At 34.5% G+C, this 20030-nt stretch overlaps 1 protein-coding gene across 1 annotated transcript in view; it reads left to right on the top strand.

The window, feature by feature from the left end:
- Window positions 1-20030, top strand: part of LOC118182178 (potassium voltage-gated channel protein eag-like) — a 569898-nt gene that overhangs the window by 548752 nt on the left and 1116 nt on the right. The window contains exons 4-7 of the mRNA XM_085806948.1: window positions 2184-2194; window positions 7574-7704; window positions 9821-10216; window positions 10759-11194. Of these exons, the coding sequence (XP_085663074.1) occupies window positions 2184-2194; window positions 7574-7704; window positions 9821-10216; window positions 10759-11194 (974 nt within the window). The remainder of the gene's footprint in view (window positions 1-2183; window positions 2195-7573; window positions 7705-9820; window positions 10217-10758; window positions 11195-20030) is intronic.

Raw genomic sequence — 20030 nt, forward strand, 5'->3', positions numbered from 1 at the left:
CTATGTGGATTCGAATGCTGTATGTTTATGTTTAGTGTGGTTTAGTAACTAATATCTGCGTATTGCTTATTGATAGCATTTTTATTGTTTAGAAAAGGAACCAAATAGTGTTTTAGTAAAAGTCTAGTTTTTCTTTAAAAATGAAATGTATCAACAAATAACATTATATTTCTACTTCTGTCAATATCATGAGCATATTTTCTTTGAGCTCGTGTATGATTTAACTGGAAAGCTACTGCTCAAATTTGTAAATACCACCAACGTTGAGTGCTGTAAAGTTGAAAGCAGAACTAAGAAATAAAGTGTTATGAAGAAATGCACCTGATTACAGTCTTGTATTTGATAAACGAAGGTTAAAAATAAACCACTGTAAAGTTACTTTTTGAATAAGCCATACCAAAACATCTGATGCAGAAAACTTTTGAATGAAATCCTGGATATATTTATGAACATGGATATTACTGATGTCAATCTAGCCCTGTAGTGACCCTAAAGTGAAGGCTATTCAGTCTAGCTTTCACCTTAAATTTGATCTATTTAAATAATGGCCTAAGGTGTCTAGCATTTTTTAATATGCTTTATGGCAATTTTTAATATGCTTTATGTTTAGTGACAAGGCTACGTTTCATTTAAGTGGCAAGGTCGACCGTCACAGTGTTAGAGTATGGGTTATGGAGCAGCCAGACCAGAGTATGGTTATACAGCATGAGTTAGAGTATGGGTTATACAGCATGAGAGTGACTCGAAAAAAGTTTATGTTCTCTTCGCTATTTCTCTGAAAAAGATGTATGGCCTCGTTTTCTTCATAGAGGGCACTGTTACGGGGATCACATATCTTTATATGCTTGAACACTGGCTTTTCTCATAGTCAGAAACCGATTGGTTAACCTCGTTTTCCAGTAAAACGTGGTACCACTACACTGAAGATTGGATCTTTGACAATTTTTAGCAACCTCGTTCGCCAACTATCAGTCAGCCATTAGGGACCTGACGACTCATTTGAACATTACTGGTCTCCAAGATAATCGCACCTCTCCGTGTACGATTTCTTCTTGTTTTATAAAAGACTCCGTTTATGCGCCTCTTCTTCCAGCTGTATTAGCCGAACTGAAGATACGCATAGCAACAGCCATGGAAGCAGTGGATGCAGATATGCTCGCAAAAGTTTGGGATGACTTTCACTACTTTGTAAACCTATGCCTTGCATTCAGAGGTGGAAATATTGAGAAACTTAAATTTGGTTTGAACCTTTATGATTATCTCCGTAATATAAACTTAATCTTAAATTTCTATGTTCAGCATTTTTCATAATATACAAATTTAAAATCAGGTGATTCTATTTGAAACACACTGTGATTCGTGACAACTCAAATCGTCAGTTTCATTGAAAGCAACAAAACAAGAAACAATTGTTTACTGAAACAGTTGCGTTTAACGTCAATACATTTTTGACAAAATACCGCAAAATATTTCATATAAAAACTCGAAAACTTCTCCACCGTGGAAGTTATAAAATCGTCAACCACCTTCTAAACAGCTGAATTATTATTGAAAACTTCTCAAGCCACCCAATCAGCAGAGCTGCTATAATTTACATTTCGAAAAAAGGAGTAACGTATAAAGGAAGGATATGGTCAGTAAGCAGGGTGTAGTAAAGTCTTATAGCCTATATAAGCAATTTTCTGTACTATTTACTTTTAAATATGTGCCTAAGAGTTAATTTTAAGCAACTGGGCACGATATCTGTTGATCTATACTGAATTATTTATAATGCAGTTTCTTCTTCAATTTATCGATATTTTCAGAGTTTGGCTGTGGTTCAGTGATTTCTCGTACAGATTTGATTGCATTTCATTCTTTTGACTGGCAGACTCTTCCTTTAATATATATACATAGGTATTTATGCAGGGTGACCAAAGGTCCGTTCATATTTGAAAATTCAATAATTCACCGAATAATGCACTTAGAGAGGTAAACACTAACACACATGTTTGAAATGTGATATTGAAAGCCAAAAATTGCTTAAAACGGCCAGCAAATGACTCTTCATATGATAGCAAAAGCAATAGTTAGTATAACAAGTGATTGTTAGCAAAGACTATGTTCTATATAATGTTCAACATGCCGGCATTCATTCATCAAAAATATCTCCAGCCGACAATGCTGTGAAAAGCACTGTACAGCATATCTGTAGGTATGGTGAGACATTGCCGTCTGATGCTGTCTTTAAGCATCCCTAATGAAGTCGGACGATCACGGTAGGTTGCGGTGATTTGCAGTTTCAGATAACTCCATAACGAATAATCACACGAATTGAGATCAGGAGACCTGAGAAGTCAAGCATGACGGAAGTGGCGGTTCAGCACTCGATCCTCACCAAACAATGAGTGCAAGAGATCTTTCATACGTGTAGCATTATGGGGTGGAGCGCCATCCTTCATAGATGTCATCCCTTTCAACAGATGTTTATCAGCCAAACTAGGAATGATGCGATTCGGTAACAAATCATCGCACCTCGCACCCGTCACACCGACAGTTTGAATAGCAGAACCACGCATTTTCTCGAAAGAAAATGGTCCGATCACGATTTATAACGATTGAGATCGTGAACTCTCTTGTAGTCAGTTCACTATTGATGTGATAAATCCACATCACACCATGACCAACATGCCGAGGCGAGGACAGTAAATTCACAAAGTCATAAAGGGACTGATTCCCTCTCTCACTACAGCTCATTTCGTACACGATTCTCATAGAACTGACTGACATTTTGCTGCCCAGCGCCATACGTTGAGCCTTTTTTCTTTTTTTTTTTTTTTCTTTTTTTTTTTTTTTTTTTCTTTTCCTTTTGATGAAACTCCATGTCATTTCAAGTATGTGTGTCAATTTTAACTCTCTATCTACATTATTCCGTGAATTATTGAATTTTCAAATGTTAACGGACTTTTAGTCACCCTGTATTTACTACAAGGTTTACAATATTAGGATGCAGTAAATACTTCCCAGTGGAAGATATAATTTCACAAAAAATAAATTTTTTGCAGTAAATTACTTATTGAATACTTGAAAGACCTGAACTTTGCCAGAGATTTGAACTTAGCTTCTGCTGCTTCGTCATGTTGCTTTTACACGTTGATTTACCAAAGCCAGAAACATGCTTTTGTGGCCAACTTCTACTCTAAAATGATATTTGGATGATTTTATCTTGATGAAGTGTTTTAAATGGCACTCAAATGGTACTCAGATCCAGGACGAATATCGACTTGCGAGACATGATTTCATTGGCATTAATATTATGTTTACAAAATGTGTCTTGATGTGCCTTTTACATGCTTCCATGTTCCCTTAAATACATTCAATTATTATGCCAAACTTATTAAACTACACTTCAAGTCAAAATTCAAAGGTATTATCAGGAAAAAAAATTAACAGTAACTTATTAAAAAGTGATTTAAAAAATTTATACAAAAAACATTACATCTTTTCAACACCGTATTTGCATCAATTACATAACTGAAATGCTCTCGCGGGCCTCATGGAATTGCTTCGGGGGCCACGTGGCTCGCCGACTACCGGTTTGAGATAACTGACCTAAGCCATCATTACCCCCGAAACAGCCTTACCTGAGGTTTCAAGACCATTTCTACTTATCTATGATCCGTTTCTGTCCATTAAAAATATGCAATTCGATGAAGGTCATTTTTGATACTTCCACCCCAAACTGTGAAACTCCAGTAGAAGCAGGATTAGTTATGAAAAAAGAAAAGAAAATTACTTGTTTCTCGTTCCATTCTGGTAAAAATATATGTAGAATCAATGTTCAGGCTACATCTGGACTAGTAGAAACAATATTTCTCTTGGCTCCGGTTAATATACAAGCACACCAATTAAATTGAATCCTTTTAAAGATGAATTGAGTGAGACATAAATCATTTGTTTTCTGCTATGAAATCCAGCCTCATGAGGTTTCCGTGCAGCTAGAACAGCTAATTCGAGTATTCCTACGACAGCCTGAAAGCCTAACACCAACTCTCTTGTAGTCAGTTCACAGTCAAGCCTGCAATAACAGAAAACAGTTTTCCAATGCAGTTGTTGCTCTTGACCACTTTGGCTAGGCTGTCTACTAACTGATTCACTGCTTGAAAAGCTCTTCCAGTTTCTTAATATGACACTGTGAAATATAATCAGAAAGCAATGAGCAATTATTCGAAAGTTTTGCCCGTTACTTAAATGATGCATTTTAATTGCTTAAATGATGCCTTGGTGCAAAAATCGGTCAAGTCATAAAATTAAATTTTATGGGAAATCAAAGAACTTTCCAAATTTGTAAACAAATTTGCAACTGTCCCAAATTTTGGTATTCGTTATATGGCCCAATATAAAACTGATATTTTGTAAAAATCTCACAAAAAGTGAACTTTGAAAATTTGGATTTAGCTTTTGTACGAAAATGTTGAACAAAAAAACCACAAACATGAAACAACAGTATTTATTTCTTGTATAAAGTCTTATTCGAGAACAGAACTAAGTAAGGCGTGTGATTCATAAGCTGCATCTTCTACAGGTTCCTCTCGAGCTTCTACCGCTTCCACTGGGGGGGGGGGACTCACATTCTAATTCTTCTTCAGTTTCCGCCAATATTTAGTCGCAGTAACCGTGGTATGCTTCTGGCACATATTTCTTAACTAAAAGCTTCCAATATGTTTTGATTTATTGGCAATGGATGTATCCGGATCGTCCGCGTCGTAGGTAGCCTTAAATTAGAGCCAAGCTTAATAGCGGAAAATTTAGTGGAAAGGAAAGGCCGTTGTTCATTCAATGAAGTTAGACCAGTTTTGATATTTAAATAATCGGACTATTGAAATACAAAATTTTGTTTTATTTTTTGACTGGTAAACGTTGCTTTAAAAATGGGTTTAAATTATTATATCTTGAGTTGCATCTACGACCCGAAACCATGTTGCTAGTTTTCCTTACTAGTTCTTTCCATTCGGCAGACAGGTAAATTCGCTGTCTTCTTCCCTCTTTCTGGACTAAGCCAAAGGAGAGATCACAGGGTAAGAAACTATGACCAAACTCAGGATATTGATGAAAAATTTGAGTAATATTTTAATACGTAATATTTTTATACTCTGATTAACAAAATCAAACAAATATTTGGTGATAGTACAATTTTGTTGTAAAATGTTGATAAGCCGGTTTTTCCTGAAAAGATACAAAAGCTGTACATCAACAGCTGTCTCTTCTAAAAAAACATCTCCTGCCGGAGCATGGGGGAGAGGAAGGTTTTGTTGATAGTCAAAACATAAAATTTCTGCTTCATCGATTTTGGCAAGCTGGGTTTTCTCCTTCGTCGACGTATAGAATACTTCTCATTTTCTAGTATGTGCTACTTTTTCTGTTTGTAGTACATGTGTGGCCTCTCGATCCTGCTCTACTGCTATTAAAGCATGTCTGGTATGTATCTAAACAAGGAGAACCGAAGCTTACATTGTCATTTTCACGTCATAAGAAACTTTTAGTTGGCATTTTTCTTCACGTTTAAGTTTTTCAGAAATTTCTGATTCATATTTTTCCAAGTATAACTTATGCATCTTGGAAATGTTCAGATTAGCAATAATGGAGTTCGACATTCCTTTTTCTCCCTGCTATAATGTGATGAGTGCTTGGGAAAGCTTAATATATAGTTGTCTATAGGTAGCTATAATATTCTGAGGAATGTTGTTAGCGCGGGTATTATGCTTACTCTTCATGCCCAGTGACGCCGCAGTTTTTTCTTTTAAAGTGAAGCCTATACGATTTACCCGGTCTCTGGTAACTCCATGGATAGAATATACTGCCTGTCTGCAGACCATATATTCAGTGCCCTTAATACGAATCTGAATAAAAAAATGCTTTAAATTTTATGTTTTTGAATAGTAGGTACAATTTATTAAAATTATTTTGAAAAAATATAAAACCCGGCCACACAAAATTCAAACTAAAACGTTGAAAACAAAATTCACTAAATTTAGTAAAGTAAAATGGTCTTTAACCTTCGACGTTTTCATTTTTTGTGATATAATGGAACTTATATAAGTACCAGTGGTAAGAAGAATTCAATGCCACCTTCTTTATTAAAATCTGTTTAGGCAAACAATATGAAATCGCCACAAACATAGAGCAACTAACTAACTTTTTGTCATAATCCTAATCCACCTTGTAATGGAAAGTAACGGCCTTTGTTTTGCCGTTTCCTGTTCATATTTTTTTCTTGCAGCTTGATTACCCGGATTAGGCCACTCAAGGCTGATCTTGCTTTTCTTTATTAGCTAAGCCATTGAACTCCTGCAAGACTTGGTTTCTTTTTTTCCACTCTGAACTTCAAAAAACGTTTGCGACGACAAGCACAATTTTTACCCACTTTTGTTCTGGTATTAATTTTCCACTTTTTACGGTAGTGTACGTTTCACCTTTTGCCATTTTCACTTTCCTGATATTTCGTTGCCATGATGCCTCATTTCGTATTTTCTTCTTTCCTTTTTTGTGCAAGGATTACTTACATTGTCTGGCAAAACAGACTTGTCTACAACTGGTGTCGAATTCGGATTATTAAAAGGAATGTTTTCAATTTGCTTGAGTTTTCTTTTTTCCCCCTGTTTTCAAACAGGCTAATACTTGGCTAATTGACATCAGATGGCAAATATTCACTACCTATTGACATAAAATGTTTTTTTTTCTTCAGATGACATCATTTTTCACACACTATTATACGTATTACACACAATAAACAACAGACCACGTGCACGCACACATAAGAAGCTACAGGAAGCTACTAAATCTTGTCGAAAGGCGTCTAGGAAGCGAAGCGTGCGATTGTTCAAGGTCATGTCCTCCCATACTCTACTATTAACGTTATGTGCAAAAAATCGAACAAGTCCCGGACACGACCGGTTTTTGCTTCCAAAGGGTATGGTCGGCTAAGTCCAAATTGAACATTTTAAACCATTGATGCACTTCGGACTTGGCTGTTTTTTGCATCAATCGATCGTGGGTACTTGAAACTTAATTCGATTCAAAAGTGGACTTGACGGTTTTGCAGGTCTTCAATTATAATGAATACTGATCATTCTCAAAAACTGCATTACGAATTCATTGCGCAACATGTTATGAATAACCTAATTTGTATATTTTATTCGTTAGGCTATGTACAGTAATCAAATTTTGTGGTCATTTGCAGATAACTAACATAAATTTTTACACCACTAGACATTGGTTGAAAACTTTATGCAGTCAGCATATTTTTTCAGATAGTCCTTTAATTTGAACGAGCAATATATTTTATGAAATTCTTTCAGGAATAATGATTATAACAGTTTCTAAAGCAATGGTTTCAAGTATATAGGTGAGATTCAGTTCGTTATAAAAATCAAATCAATTTCTAACCATTTTTATAAAACTAGAATTTTCACTTAAAGGGAGATATATCAAATTTCCGATTTTACTCTTCTTACCGCTCTCATATTTAACATTTGATTATTAAAGCGTTTTAACTATGTTGTGCCAATATTCATTTTTAATATTATGTTTACAGTTGGACTTAGCAAGTTCGCCCGCCTTGCCCGGTCTGTTACTAGAAGTCGTTCTGTCCTGGTTCAGCAATTTTCCACTCAGTTATCCCAAGGCCTCAAATCAGATCCCACTAAACAATCACAAATCGCACATGTAAGTCTATTTTTTATAACATTTCCTTCCAAACATTTATAAAATTAAATTTAATGAAGAAAAAGTAACAGAACAATTGTGAAATAAATATAATTAGTAGTTTTCATTTGAAATTAATAGTTCTATATGTTAGAAATTTAATCTTTAAGGACTACCTTAGTTATCATATCTCATTTTCATGCAATGTGAGTAAGAAGTTAGTAAAGAGAAAGGGGTATACAAATATAAATATTAAATTGAGGAAAAATTGGTTTGATACTTATTTAAAAGAAAGGCTCTATGCATTTCGAGTGACGCAAACACCAGATACCTCTTCTTCATTGTCTCTCTCAAAATTTATAGTGTTCCTTTAACACTAATATCAAGCCACAAATATGTTTTGCTTTAATTTCAACATCATATTGCTTCTGCTTTAATTTCAACCACATATTCATTGAACTAAGAATGTTATTCTCCTTACTAAAACTCATTGCATATTTCTAAGAGAGGCATTAAAAATGCAATGGGTTAATGTATATTTGCAACTTTAGTTACTCACATGTTCAATACTGTGCTTTTATTTTTGGATTTTCTAATGTATCTTTAATGAAATTAAATAAAAGACAAAATCCTCTAGTCTCCATTTAGAAGGCATTTTGTTCCTGTAATTTTCTTTTATATTATTTAAAAACTGAAAATATTTAATAAATAAAAATTTTACTACTTTCTCTATATTACAGAAAGTTTAATTTAATGAACTACATCTGTCAGATTCAGAAACTAAATTTTCCATGTTATTTCTGTAAATCTCGTATTAGATTATGTATTTTCTAGCATTTTACTGAAGCTTTCGGTGTCATCTACATCTGTTTTTAACTTATGATTCTAAACTTAAATTCTGTGTCAGCCTGGCTTTCATTGGCCACTTAGATATATTGCTAAGGCAAGATTAAATAACTTATAACAACAAATAAATAATAATTAAAAGTTTATTTTAATTACAATTCGTGGTCTTAAAATTAAGCTCATTATGAAAGTTTTTAAGCTTCTAACTTGAGAGCCAACAGTTGGCCTAAAGCCTGTAGCAGTTTGCAGTCCTAATTATCAAATTTAAGAGTGGGAATGCTTTTAGTCGCTTCCTCTTAAACTTAACTTACATTTAACTCAAAAAAGACTCTGAAAATCATGGTCAGCTGGCAGCGCAAGAACAAATTCCCAACAGCGACTAGCACAAGAAACTCAAAAAAGAAATAATTTCACATGGATTCGATATAATTTTCAGTTAGTAAAAGTACTTAAAATTATTTCTGCGCAGCTAACATTTTCATAAACTCCAGAATTGGAAAACAAATGTATGACAGAAATGCAGAAAAAGAATATGAGAGTGTAAAACTTTAAATTTAATTGTTAAGAAAACGTTTATAAAATTTCCTTGCCTAAGTGTTAAGCATTTTCATGATTTTTACTGTTCGATTCTGCGACTTCAGTCTAGGATAGCATAGGACTTAACTCTATGGAAAAGTCTAGGACATAAGTCTATGGATAGTCTCATGAATGTTATGAATCTCAGGAACTGAAATAGGTACACTCTAAAGCAAGAATTGGTTCAGCGGAAAAGAAAGTATAATTACGTGAAATAAGATCGAATCCTGTGTTTTGAAACTGAAGTAAATACTTAACACTTTAAAAAGTAATTTCAATAAAAAAGAGCTAACAACCTCCTACTCCTCTTTTTTCCTCCTTCTTCAGAAGGAAGGAAAGATGTCTGTACCACGTATTGCATCAAAACATTTTTATTAAATCAAGTAGATAAATAAGAAGCTACATTTTTTAATTTTAATTTATTTGATTACATTCTTTCTTTATTTGTCACCGATAACTATAGGTTTATCCACCGACTTTAAATATTTCGCAGTAACTTTTTAATCTAAATACCGAAATTAAGTTTTTTTAATTAAAGAAACATTTTCCTCTCTTCTAAAAAAAAGGAATATTTTAAGAATCTTTTTCTTCCTATTAACGAAATACCATGACATCATACGTAAAATACATTCACGTAGCTCTTTTTTTAATTTTCTATAATGTATTTACTATATAATTCAGATCTTTTCATAATTAATTAAATTTTATGCTCCAGATGATAAGCCTCAATTCAGAAGTCCTGCCTCAGTATCGACAAGAAGCTCCCAAAACCCCACCTCATATACTCCTGCACTATTGCGCCTTCAAAGCCATCTGGGACTGGGTTATCCTCTGCCTCACTTTCTACACAGCCATCATGGTCCCTTACAATGTGGCCTTCAAGAACAAGACCTCCGAGGATGTGTCGCTGCTTGTGTTAGACAGCATCGTCGACGTCATCTTCTTCATAGACATTGTTCTCAACTTCCATACGACGTTCGTGGGGCCCGGAGGGGAAGTGGTTTCGGACCCCAAAATCATCCGCATGAACTACATGCGTAGTTGGTTCATCATCGATCTCCTCTCGTGTCTGCCTTATGACGTGTTCAATGCCTTCGACCACGACGATGACGTAAGTTTTTCAAACAGTACATTTTATACTTCTTTTGTACTTGCACTCGTATTTCTTGTTAAAAATTCCTTTGAAATAATAAATTTATTTCTGTAAATATAACATTGTATGTTTCTGTGTGGTACTCTTTTTACTAGATTTGGAGCTAAAGATGGCATCCATCTTTTAAAATACTACTACGTGAATAATAAATTATTAATTTCAAATAATGAAAATTTCAAATTTAACTCTTATTATGGCTTAAGCAATTAATTTGAAACAGGTGACATTCATCCTTCCGCTGATTTTTGTTTCGGCTCTTTAACAATAGTCAACCGGAGTCTCTGACAAATGAATACTCTCTTTTGCAAGAAATAATGTACTTTTCTTAATTTTATTCTTTAAAGTCGAAGAAAGGTAGGTTATCAAAAACATTAATTTGTCAGCTGAAAACGGTTCTAACTAAAAATGAAATAAAAAAGTGACTTTTATTACAATTTCAATATGTTTTATATATTGTTGATGCATCTGTTTTCTAATTCGAATTTTCTTTCTCATTTCAGCAAGGTATAGGTAGCTTATTTAGTGCTCTAAAAGTGGTGCGACTCTTACGTCTGGGTCGAGTAGTCAGGAAATTGGACAGGTATTTGGAATATGGAGCAGCTATGCTTATCCTATTACTATGTTTCTATATGCTAGTGGCCCACTGGCTGGCATGTATATGGTACAGCATTGGCCGGAGTGACGCTGAAAATGGATATGTACATAGCTGGTTATGGAAATTATCTAACACCACAGGAAAGCTTTTCTATTATAAGCCTAGTTCTAATCCAGAAAATAACCACACGCATGAGCTGACTAAGGGACCGCCAAGGGGTACTATGTATGTCACTGCTTTATATTACACCATGACATGCATGACCAGTGTCGGTTTCGGAAATGTGGCTGCTGAAACTGATAATGAAAAAGCTTTTACGATCTGCATGATGATTATCGGAGGTATAATAATAATTCTTGAATTCCCTTTATATTTATTTTGCACATTTGCATTTGTTAAGTTTTATAGCTGTACTGTGTGTTTAGTATCAATAGCAGTATCTCATTTAAACGAAATAATGTTTGGAGAGCCATTTCGGATTGCTCTTTTTCTATTGATATATAGTAACTATTTTCGGCGACTCAAGACAGATACATAACAATTATAAGCAAAATTATTAGTTACATCGCCAAATATTTACATGCATTTTTATTCAAAATAATGAATAGTCTTAGTAAAAAAATTAGCAAGGAACACGTTAATTAAAGAAGGGCTTTCGGTAATTTAATAATGTTGCTTCCTTCGGAAGCAATTATGTATAAAATGGGAACCATAAACAGAATGATATCAAAACATCTTTGAAACTTTCTACCGAAATAGAAAAAAAAAATTAAAAATAACGTAAGTCCTAGTGTAATCTCTAGATTAGAAAAACTGAATTAAATGTCAAGGCAGATCAAGAACTGATTTGTTAGTAGACAGAAATTAACTTCGGATTAAAATTGAAATCTTTGCTTAAAATAGAAATATTTTTATTGATATAAAATCCTCAAGGAAATCTAGTCCACCAGCTTAAGACATTTTTTGAATAGCATCATTAAAAGTTAAAGATAGCACGTGATATGAAAACTAACAGTGTCCTGCAGATCATTACTTATTTATTTTCTTTTCTTCGAGCATAAAATGTATGCCTTCCTTTACTTAATGGATGATTTTCTTTAATTTTTCTTCTGTAATATTATTCATAATAATTTTAATTGCATACCATTCGTTAACAATGCGTGACCTTCTTTCGAGTTTTCTCACAACGAATTATTAGCAGCTGTTCTACACCTTAGTTTCATAAGCTGTACATCAGCCTAATGTAGACTAATTCTTTTCTTCAACGAAAAGAGCATTCCGGAGCAATAAAGCAATTCTCTTCTTTTTTTCATTAACTGTATTATTGTACAATATTTCTAATTGATAAAAGAAATATGAACATCATTTTCGAGTTTCAGGAATGCTATTCACCTGTACTGTCAACATCAATGGATAATCACAAAAAAAAAAAAAAAAAAAAAAAAAAAACTGAAAGAAAGGGAAAAAAGCAAATAGAAAAATGTTTCCTTGGAATACTCGGCAATTTTGTTTACAATTTATTGGTACCTCTTTTATTTCCTCTTTTGAAAGGTTAGAAACTTTCAAAAGAGGAAGTAAAAGGAAACGCCAAACATCGGAGTTTTAATTAATATAATCCACAAATGAATGTGGGTACCTAACGTTATCTCCTTATGAAAGACTTAATTTCAATATTCACTGTTTTTACTTACAATGTACTAATATCACTTTTTCTTGTAAAATACATATTTACTTATATATAATGAAAAAGTTTAAACAAGAAAAGAAAAAAAGAGCATTTAAAAGTGTTAGAGGTAATCGGCTTATTAAATCAGAGTTATTTTTTCTTCTTGTTTCAGCTTAGCGGATTTCGACTCAGCGAAATTCAACTAAGCGCATTCTCTGAACCTTAATAAAATTGATATTCTCTTTATTCTTTTTTATAAGGCATTCATAAAGTTTTAGGTAACGAACTTTTATGAGAGTTAAATGCTTCATATTATCCTATCATTTTAAGTACATCCACAATATGTCACATTTTTCTAGTATGAAAACATTTTTAATCGGATACAAGCAACTCTTGTAATCCAAAAAATGTCATGTTTGATTAAGATAGATTTTTGGGTTTTATTTTTATATCTTTAAAATGAATTAAATACTTAATATCATAAAAGTCATATGTGGGAGATAAGGATTTTTATTTGCCTTATTTGCCACAATATTTAGACGCTGGACTTATTTTTAACTGGAAAATAACTTCCGAAAATTTGACATACGAGAAGGTCTTTCATCCACCTCAGTCACAGCAAAAACGTTATTAGTGCTATTATTTATTGTATAAAACTCTCGTCACTGAAGATCGTCATATCACTACGCAAATATCAAAAACAGCCTAAATAGCATATCGAGGATCATGATCGCTTTCTCTTAAAAAATTATTTTCCAGGTGCGTATCGCATCTTCTTATTGACGAACGGAGAGAGAGAATAATATAGATCGTTGAAACTGATATAAAAAACAATAACTACAAAAGTCGAAGAAGTTTAGTAATTTTTATATACGAGGAAATGTAAATTACATATGTATGAGGAATTGATGAAACAGTTATCGGCGTTTAAATGTTTAATTAATAACACATCGCTGACGGAAACAAAGGAAAATGAGCAGATAAAATAAGGGTAACTTTTTTTTTTACTCTAAAAGCAGCCCACTTTTAATTGTGAAGTTTAAGCCACAAAGTAAACTTACGCAGAATAATATAAAAATGTTTCCTTATTCTGAAGGTTTTTTAAGTCATACCAGATAAAGATTAAGATAATCTAGGTTGCTAGCCAGAGCTTTCCTTCAGGAACTTTGATCTTATGAGGACCGAATAGTTTATAAAAATTATAGGAGAATGTGTAACTCCTCCAAAATCTGAGCCTTATTGGTCAAGGCGGTAATCACCCCTATCTGGATCGATCAATTTAAACGATTTTCTTAATTTGAACAACGTATGTTTGAAAATTTCTTCAGATGTTTAAGGCGAACTTTCAAGGCTAGAATGTAGTCAATATCTTTCTTTTTCATTAAATTCTCATGCGTTTCTAGACCTTGTTCCCATTCATTAATAGTGTTAATATTTTGCAAAGCAACTGGAAGTAATTTCTATTATCTGAGAAATATAGTGTAAGATCAACTGGTACACATTACGGGGTTTAAAATGATAATTTAACAACAAGTGTAAAACATACAAATTTGGCGTAATCAATAAAGAGTTTTCATTTATAAAATGTAGCTTTCTCAGGAACATAAAATTTAAAGTAACTTGTAATGGACGTAAAATTTATATCGATGATGAGCAATGGAAGCAAGTATGAAAAGCTGCGATATTTAATACTTAATATTTGTGGGCAGCTGAAAATGGAATATGTTTAATTTCTGGAAAATGTTAGGTTTATGTGTCTCGTTTCTTTGTAGAATTATATCTCAGAACTTATTGCCTGCGTTAAACGAGATTTTATCATTTTCACTAATTTCAATAAAAGTACAAGTTTGTCCGGTTTTAATATCAGCTGAGAAGTTATTTTTGTGCTAGGCAATGAGATCACACACATAATGTAAAAGCCACTCTATAAAACTGAGATGAAGGCTACTATAAATATCCTGTGGAGCAATCATGCCCATAAGGAAAATTATGAGCAAGTGCAAGTGACGCTAGAGAATACAGGCATTGATCACTTTACCGAAACGACAGATATCCAGTCGCTTATATCCTGCAAACACATGACAGCTGTGAAATATACGATGATTGAAAGTCTGTCTGCTCACAAGAATTGATAAATGAGCTCATCAAACGAAGAACAGCGAACTGTTGTTATGGTACAGGATTGAGAATACTGTCTTTAACAGAGAGTATCCTCTATCCTGTATCATAACTACACCATCTTGTATCAAGGGGTTATGGTTGTATAGTTGTATAGTTCTCGTATACTGTTACTACTTGGATAATGTCAATTTGCTTATAGTTGTCTGTTCTTTTCGGTCAACAACGCATTTGCCTTTCCTACAGATTTCCCACAGTAGTCTGCAATTCAGTTTATTGAAAGATCCATGTAGCTCCACTTAAAAAAACTGACATAATCATATATTTATAATAAATAGAAATACAATGCACTCAGCACTAAGATTATAGCACTAAAAAGGAGAGGCTGTGTAAATTTGGAGTTCGAAAGATCGATGGACACATTAATCAAAAAAATAAATAAAAGCTGAAACAAAATGTGTTCAAATCATCTTGATTTATTCGGTATGAAATACTATGACGGCCATGCTCAGAAACATACACTGGTGTGCAAAAATTAAGGACGAAGTCGAAAAATTAGCATATCAGCTGAACGAAGAGGCAGAGTGGACAGAAAGACCAAACAGGAGATTAAGTAAGGTGATGTACGGTAGCACATGCGCAGATATACAGGTAGACGTCTATGTAGGTAGACGGAAGTGTCTGAGTAGTATAAAGCATGTTGTCGGTGTAAGATCAGTATTTCTGGTAAAGAGATTGCACGCCGTATAGCAGTAAAAATCACACCGAGTTGCTGCCTCAGCGAGAAATGGCGAATAATCAATCTGTTAGACGACATCTGGATGCTTTTACCCGAGGTCGAATCATTGGGAAGTTGGAGGAAGGCCGCAGTGTGACAAGTGTGGCTGCAGAGTTCGGAATTGCTCACAGCATAGTTTCACGACTTTGGAGACAATTTCAAACTACAGGAACAGCTATCCGGGGATTTAGTAGTGGTCGTCCACGAGGAACCACACCCGCAGATGACCGGTATATTGCTTTACAGGCCAGAAGAAACAGGCGGCAGACAGCGGGAGAAATCGCTAGACACACGACACAGGCGACTGGACGACCGATATCGCGTTTTACCGTGGCCAGAAGAGTGCACGGTGGTGGTCTGTTTGCACGACGCCCTGTACGGTGTGTACCTCTAACGCCTGCCCATCGGAGAAGGCGTTCTCTGTGGTGCCGGGAACACCGGAATTGCAGAGACAATGAATGGGGACGAGTACTCTTTACAGATGAGAGCAGATTCAGTCTGAGTAGCGATTCTCATCGCATACTCATCTGGAGAGAGCGGAAAAGCCGCAATCATCCCTCGAACATCATTGAAAGGGACAGATTTGGAGGTGGCGGTGTTCTCATTTGGGGAGGCATCATGCTTGGTAGTCGTACAGACCTTCACATCTTCGACGCAGGTTCAGTCAACGAGACCCGTTATTGTAACGAGATTCTTCTTCCATATGTGCGTCTTTTTAGAGGCGCTATGGGTCCGTAGTTCCTTTTCATGGACGACAATGCACCATGTCATCGTACAGTAGCTGCCGAACAGCTCTTAGAGAGTGAGGATATTGAACGTATGGATTGGCCGGCACGATCTCCGGATCTCAATCCCATCGACCATGTATGGGATTTTCTAGGCAGACGCTTGGCAGCTCGTACCTTACCACCAGTAACGATTCCGGAGCTTCGATTTGCGCTGCAAGACGAATGGGCAGCAATGCCTCAACAACTCATTGACACCCTCATTCTCAGCATGGGCAGACGCTGTGAAACCTGCCTAGTAGTCAGGGGAGATCATATCCCCTATTAAAGACCGGATGTTTCTTGCTGGACACCCATCACCGGGATGTTTCGGCCTTCAGTCGCATTGCGCTCCATGCTACTTTTTCAATAAAGCTTCTTTTTATCCCTCTGATTTCTCTTTTAGTAAGTGTTGCTTACATTACTCATGTCCATGTATTGGGGATCTTACGGTATTAAATGTGTTGATTTGGAAAGCTTTTGTACAAAGTTATATTGAAAAAACCGTCTCGTCCTTAATTTTTGCACACCAGTGTATGCCTTTACCCGCCTTGACATATACCTCGTCCTATTATAAATGAGATCATTAGCATTTTAGTGAAAAATTTTTACCCACATTGCAAACATTGAGTACGTTAAGCGTTAAGATTCGAAGTTTGCTCTTCCTTTTGCAATAGCCGACCAATGATGTACCAGATGGTAGATAAATCCGAAGTTGAGATAGGCGCCGGAAGATCATTACTTTTATGGAAATTATTGACAGCAGCTTGAGCAACATGTGGCCTATCATTATAGTATATATAAAAACGCCTCGACAATGTACTAGGGGATGCACTTAATATTATACAATAATGAGTTCGTTAAGAAAATTTTTAATGTAATTTGACGTAATTAGATATACTTATGTAAATGCGTTGTTTGTATGATGTACTAATGTATGTTAGAAGTAATTATGTTATATTAATTTGTCATAACCCAACTTTTGTTAATCAATTAAGTTCATGGTAATAATTGCATACCGAGCTATTAGAATCGTATATTCAATACGAAGTCTAGAATTATTGTAAAGTATCTTTGTAACTGTCTTGTTAGGTTAGCCTTCTGATGCGGGCCAACCGAACGCCCAGCAGGTACAGTAGTGCGGCGGAGCTATACCTTTAAAAGTCACTGACGAAGTTCTGGTGCTCCGTCCACTTTTTCCTGTCCCTGCTTGGGCAATTTGCAAGAATGACTATACGTGTGGTTACATATCAAAATCAGCATTACGTTGAGATGTAAGCAAGAAATAAGAGTATACGAATTGGTCTTTCATGGATTATGATTCTCCCCTCCATTATTCTGGGAGCAGGGCAGATTTGACTTTCTCTCGTAAATCTTACTGATGGTATTTACTATAAGGCCTTCAGAGCCATCACTATTTCGAATAAAGAAACGATGCTCATCGCTAAACAGAACAGTCCTCCATTGCTACCTGGATGTACAACATCACAGTCTTTGAAATTTGTGGATTTGGACTAATGGAACACCTTTCTTTGGTTGCCTGGCTCACAGCCCATTGTCGTGTAGGTGCCTTCTGATGGCATTTTAGATACTGCTCAACGTCTGAACGTAGTATGTGACATACGAGAAAAAAGGACTATTACGCATGATTCCCAGTATAAAAATCGATCACTATGCATCATTCTTCTGATCTGACATTCAATCCATGCAGAATTTGCCTTGGCCACGGTTTACTGTAATCCGAGTTTGTGGTTGTTTTCATAAATACTGGAATACACAGCACTGAACACTACTAGCATTTCAGCCTAAACAAGTAGCGGTCAGCTGAAGTAATATACCAGGATTTTTAAGATCTAGGATTATATTTGTCCCCATTTGCGAGAGGTGACGATGAGTCCCACGACAGATTCAAAGCATCACACCATCAAACAAATTTAATTCGTTTACTGAAATTTCATGTGGCAGAAAAAATTACACTTGATCAAGCTTTTGTTCTATTGAAGCTCGTCCCACATGTCACAGATTAAAGCTAGAGGAGGAAATATTTCCTCATTTTCCTGTTTTAGCTACTCTTACAATTCTCACGATTTGGTAACTTTACAACTTTCTATTCTTGGTGTTGCAATTTCAATGCGTAGGAGTGTACAATTTCTTTGGATATCAATGGAATATCATATGTTCAACTCACTATGCAATGAGGCCAACCGTAATTGAAAAAGAGATGCAAGGAAATATCTGCCAAAGGAATTAATCTAGCAGTGACAAAAAACAAGACATTTGGGAGGGATTAAATGGAATTTATGAGGATGAATAGATAAACCTGAATCCCATCTCGCCATATCATGATACAATATGTTACTTCTAAGAACTGAATTAATTTAAGGTATCCGACCTCGTTCGGGTACCATTTTTTCAAAAATGGTTTTTATTTTAACTATAAACATATTAATTTGAAGATAAGCATATGAATGATTGAAAACAATTTAAAACGTATTGCTAAGTAATTTTAATTTTAAAAAATAATGAAAAAAAGGATAATTTTTGCTTAAATTTTGCCTTTACGGCAACAACCACGGTGAACAATGTATATATGCAGTTTTTTTAATTTGTATTTATATTTACACTTGTTTTGTATACAATGAAGCAAAATAATTAAGAAATATTCATATATTCTTGAGATATGTCAAAATGTATATTATTTACTGTATATTTTCCTATTATTGCATCCAAAATCTAAAAATAAAAAGTAACAATTCAACCTCTAATTAATATTTCTAAAATATTTTGCTTCAGAGCATGCATCAGAATTATGTGAAACATGTATAGAAAGTATCATTAAATTTATCCATAAAATTTTGAGTTATGGCTGTTACCATTGGCAACATTTACAGAAAAAACATTTTTCAGAAAACAAGTTTAAAGTTTTCATAAAACAATTTCTTAGTGAAAGAAGCATCCCTGATAATTAAAATTCCCTTGCTTTGTAACTTAACACCTTGTTTTTTTCTTCCCACACTCTGAACCTTTTCTTTCGAACAAAGCGTAATTTTTCTTTGTGTTTTTGTAAAATATGTGGAATGTCACCAAAAGTCATGATTTTGCACTTCATCAAGTTTTCGAATTCCCTGCTCAGTGTAAAATTCAGGGAACATACCTAACCTTGAAAATGCTTCAAGCAAACCTATAAATCCATCATTAAATAACACAACACTTACATTTGCTCCAAATATTAATATTCGCAAGTTTATGAATGTTTTTTTCGGAACAATTAGCAATAAAATGCCATTAAAACGTTCCTTGATATTTTGAGTTTTGCCATGTAGACACTTTTTAATAACTCTTGTTTATGTAGTCAACTCCATATATGTAGGTTTAATTAAATTCAAAATATATATTGATATACCAGAGGTTTTTTTCTTTCTGATTTTTTTCCTGATTTCTGCAATAACACATTCATAGTTGCACCAATTCATTGATTATTGAGGAGGGCATTAGCTTCGAAAAAGAGCTACAATGGAACAAGCAGTTAGTAGAACCTGCTGCATCTCAATTAAGTTTCAAACATGACTTCTAATTGCAATCCCTAATTCTGAAATTTATCAATAAAAGAATCAGTCAGTTTACCTTTTCCTTTCAATTCAGGAGCGGAGTTTTTTTACTTTTCGTAATCCACTACCAACCCTTTTCTGTACATGTTCAATGCATTCCACTTTCTTGACCGAATCTTTACCATATATATCTTTCACAATTAAAAACCCCCTTAGAATCCCCATCCTCGTAATACTCCGTGTGCTTCAGCTTTCGTAATGTAATAGATCATTCAAACAGGGAATAAGCACCAACTGCTTCCA

The sequence above is a fragment of the Stegodyphus dumicola genome, chromosome X1 (assembly GCF_044657685.1).
Source record: "Stegodyphus dumicola isolate Sdum_Otavi_A_Nest chromosome X1, ASM4465768v1".
Lineage (NCBI taxonomy): Eukaryota > Metazoa > Arthropoda > Arachnida > Araneae > Eresidae > Stegodyphus > Stegodyphus dumicola.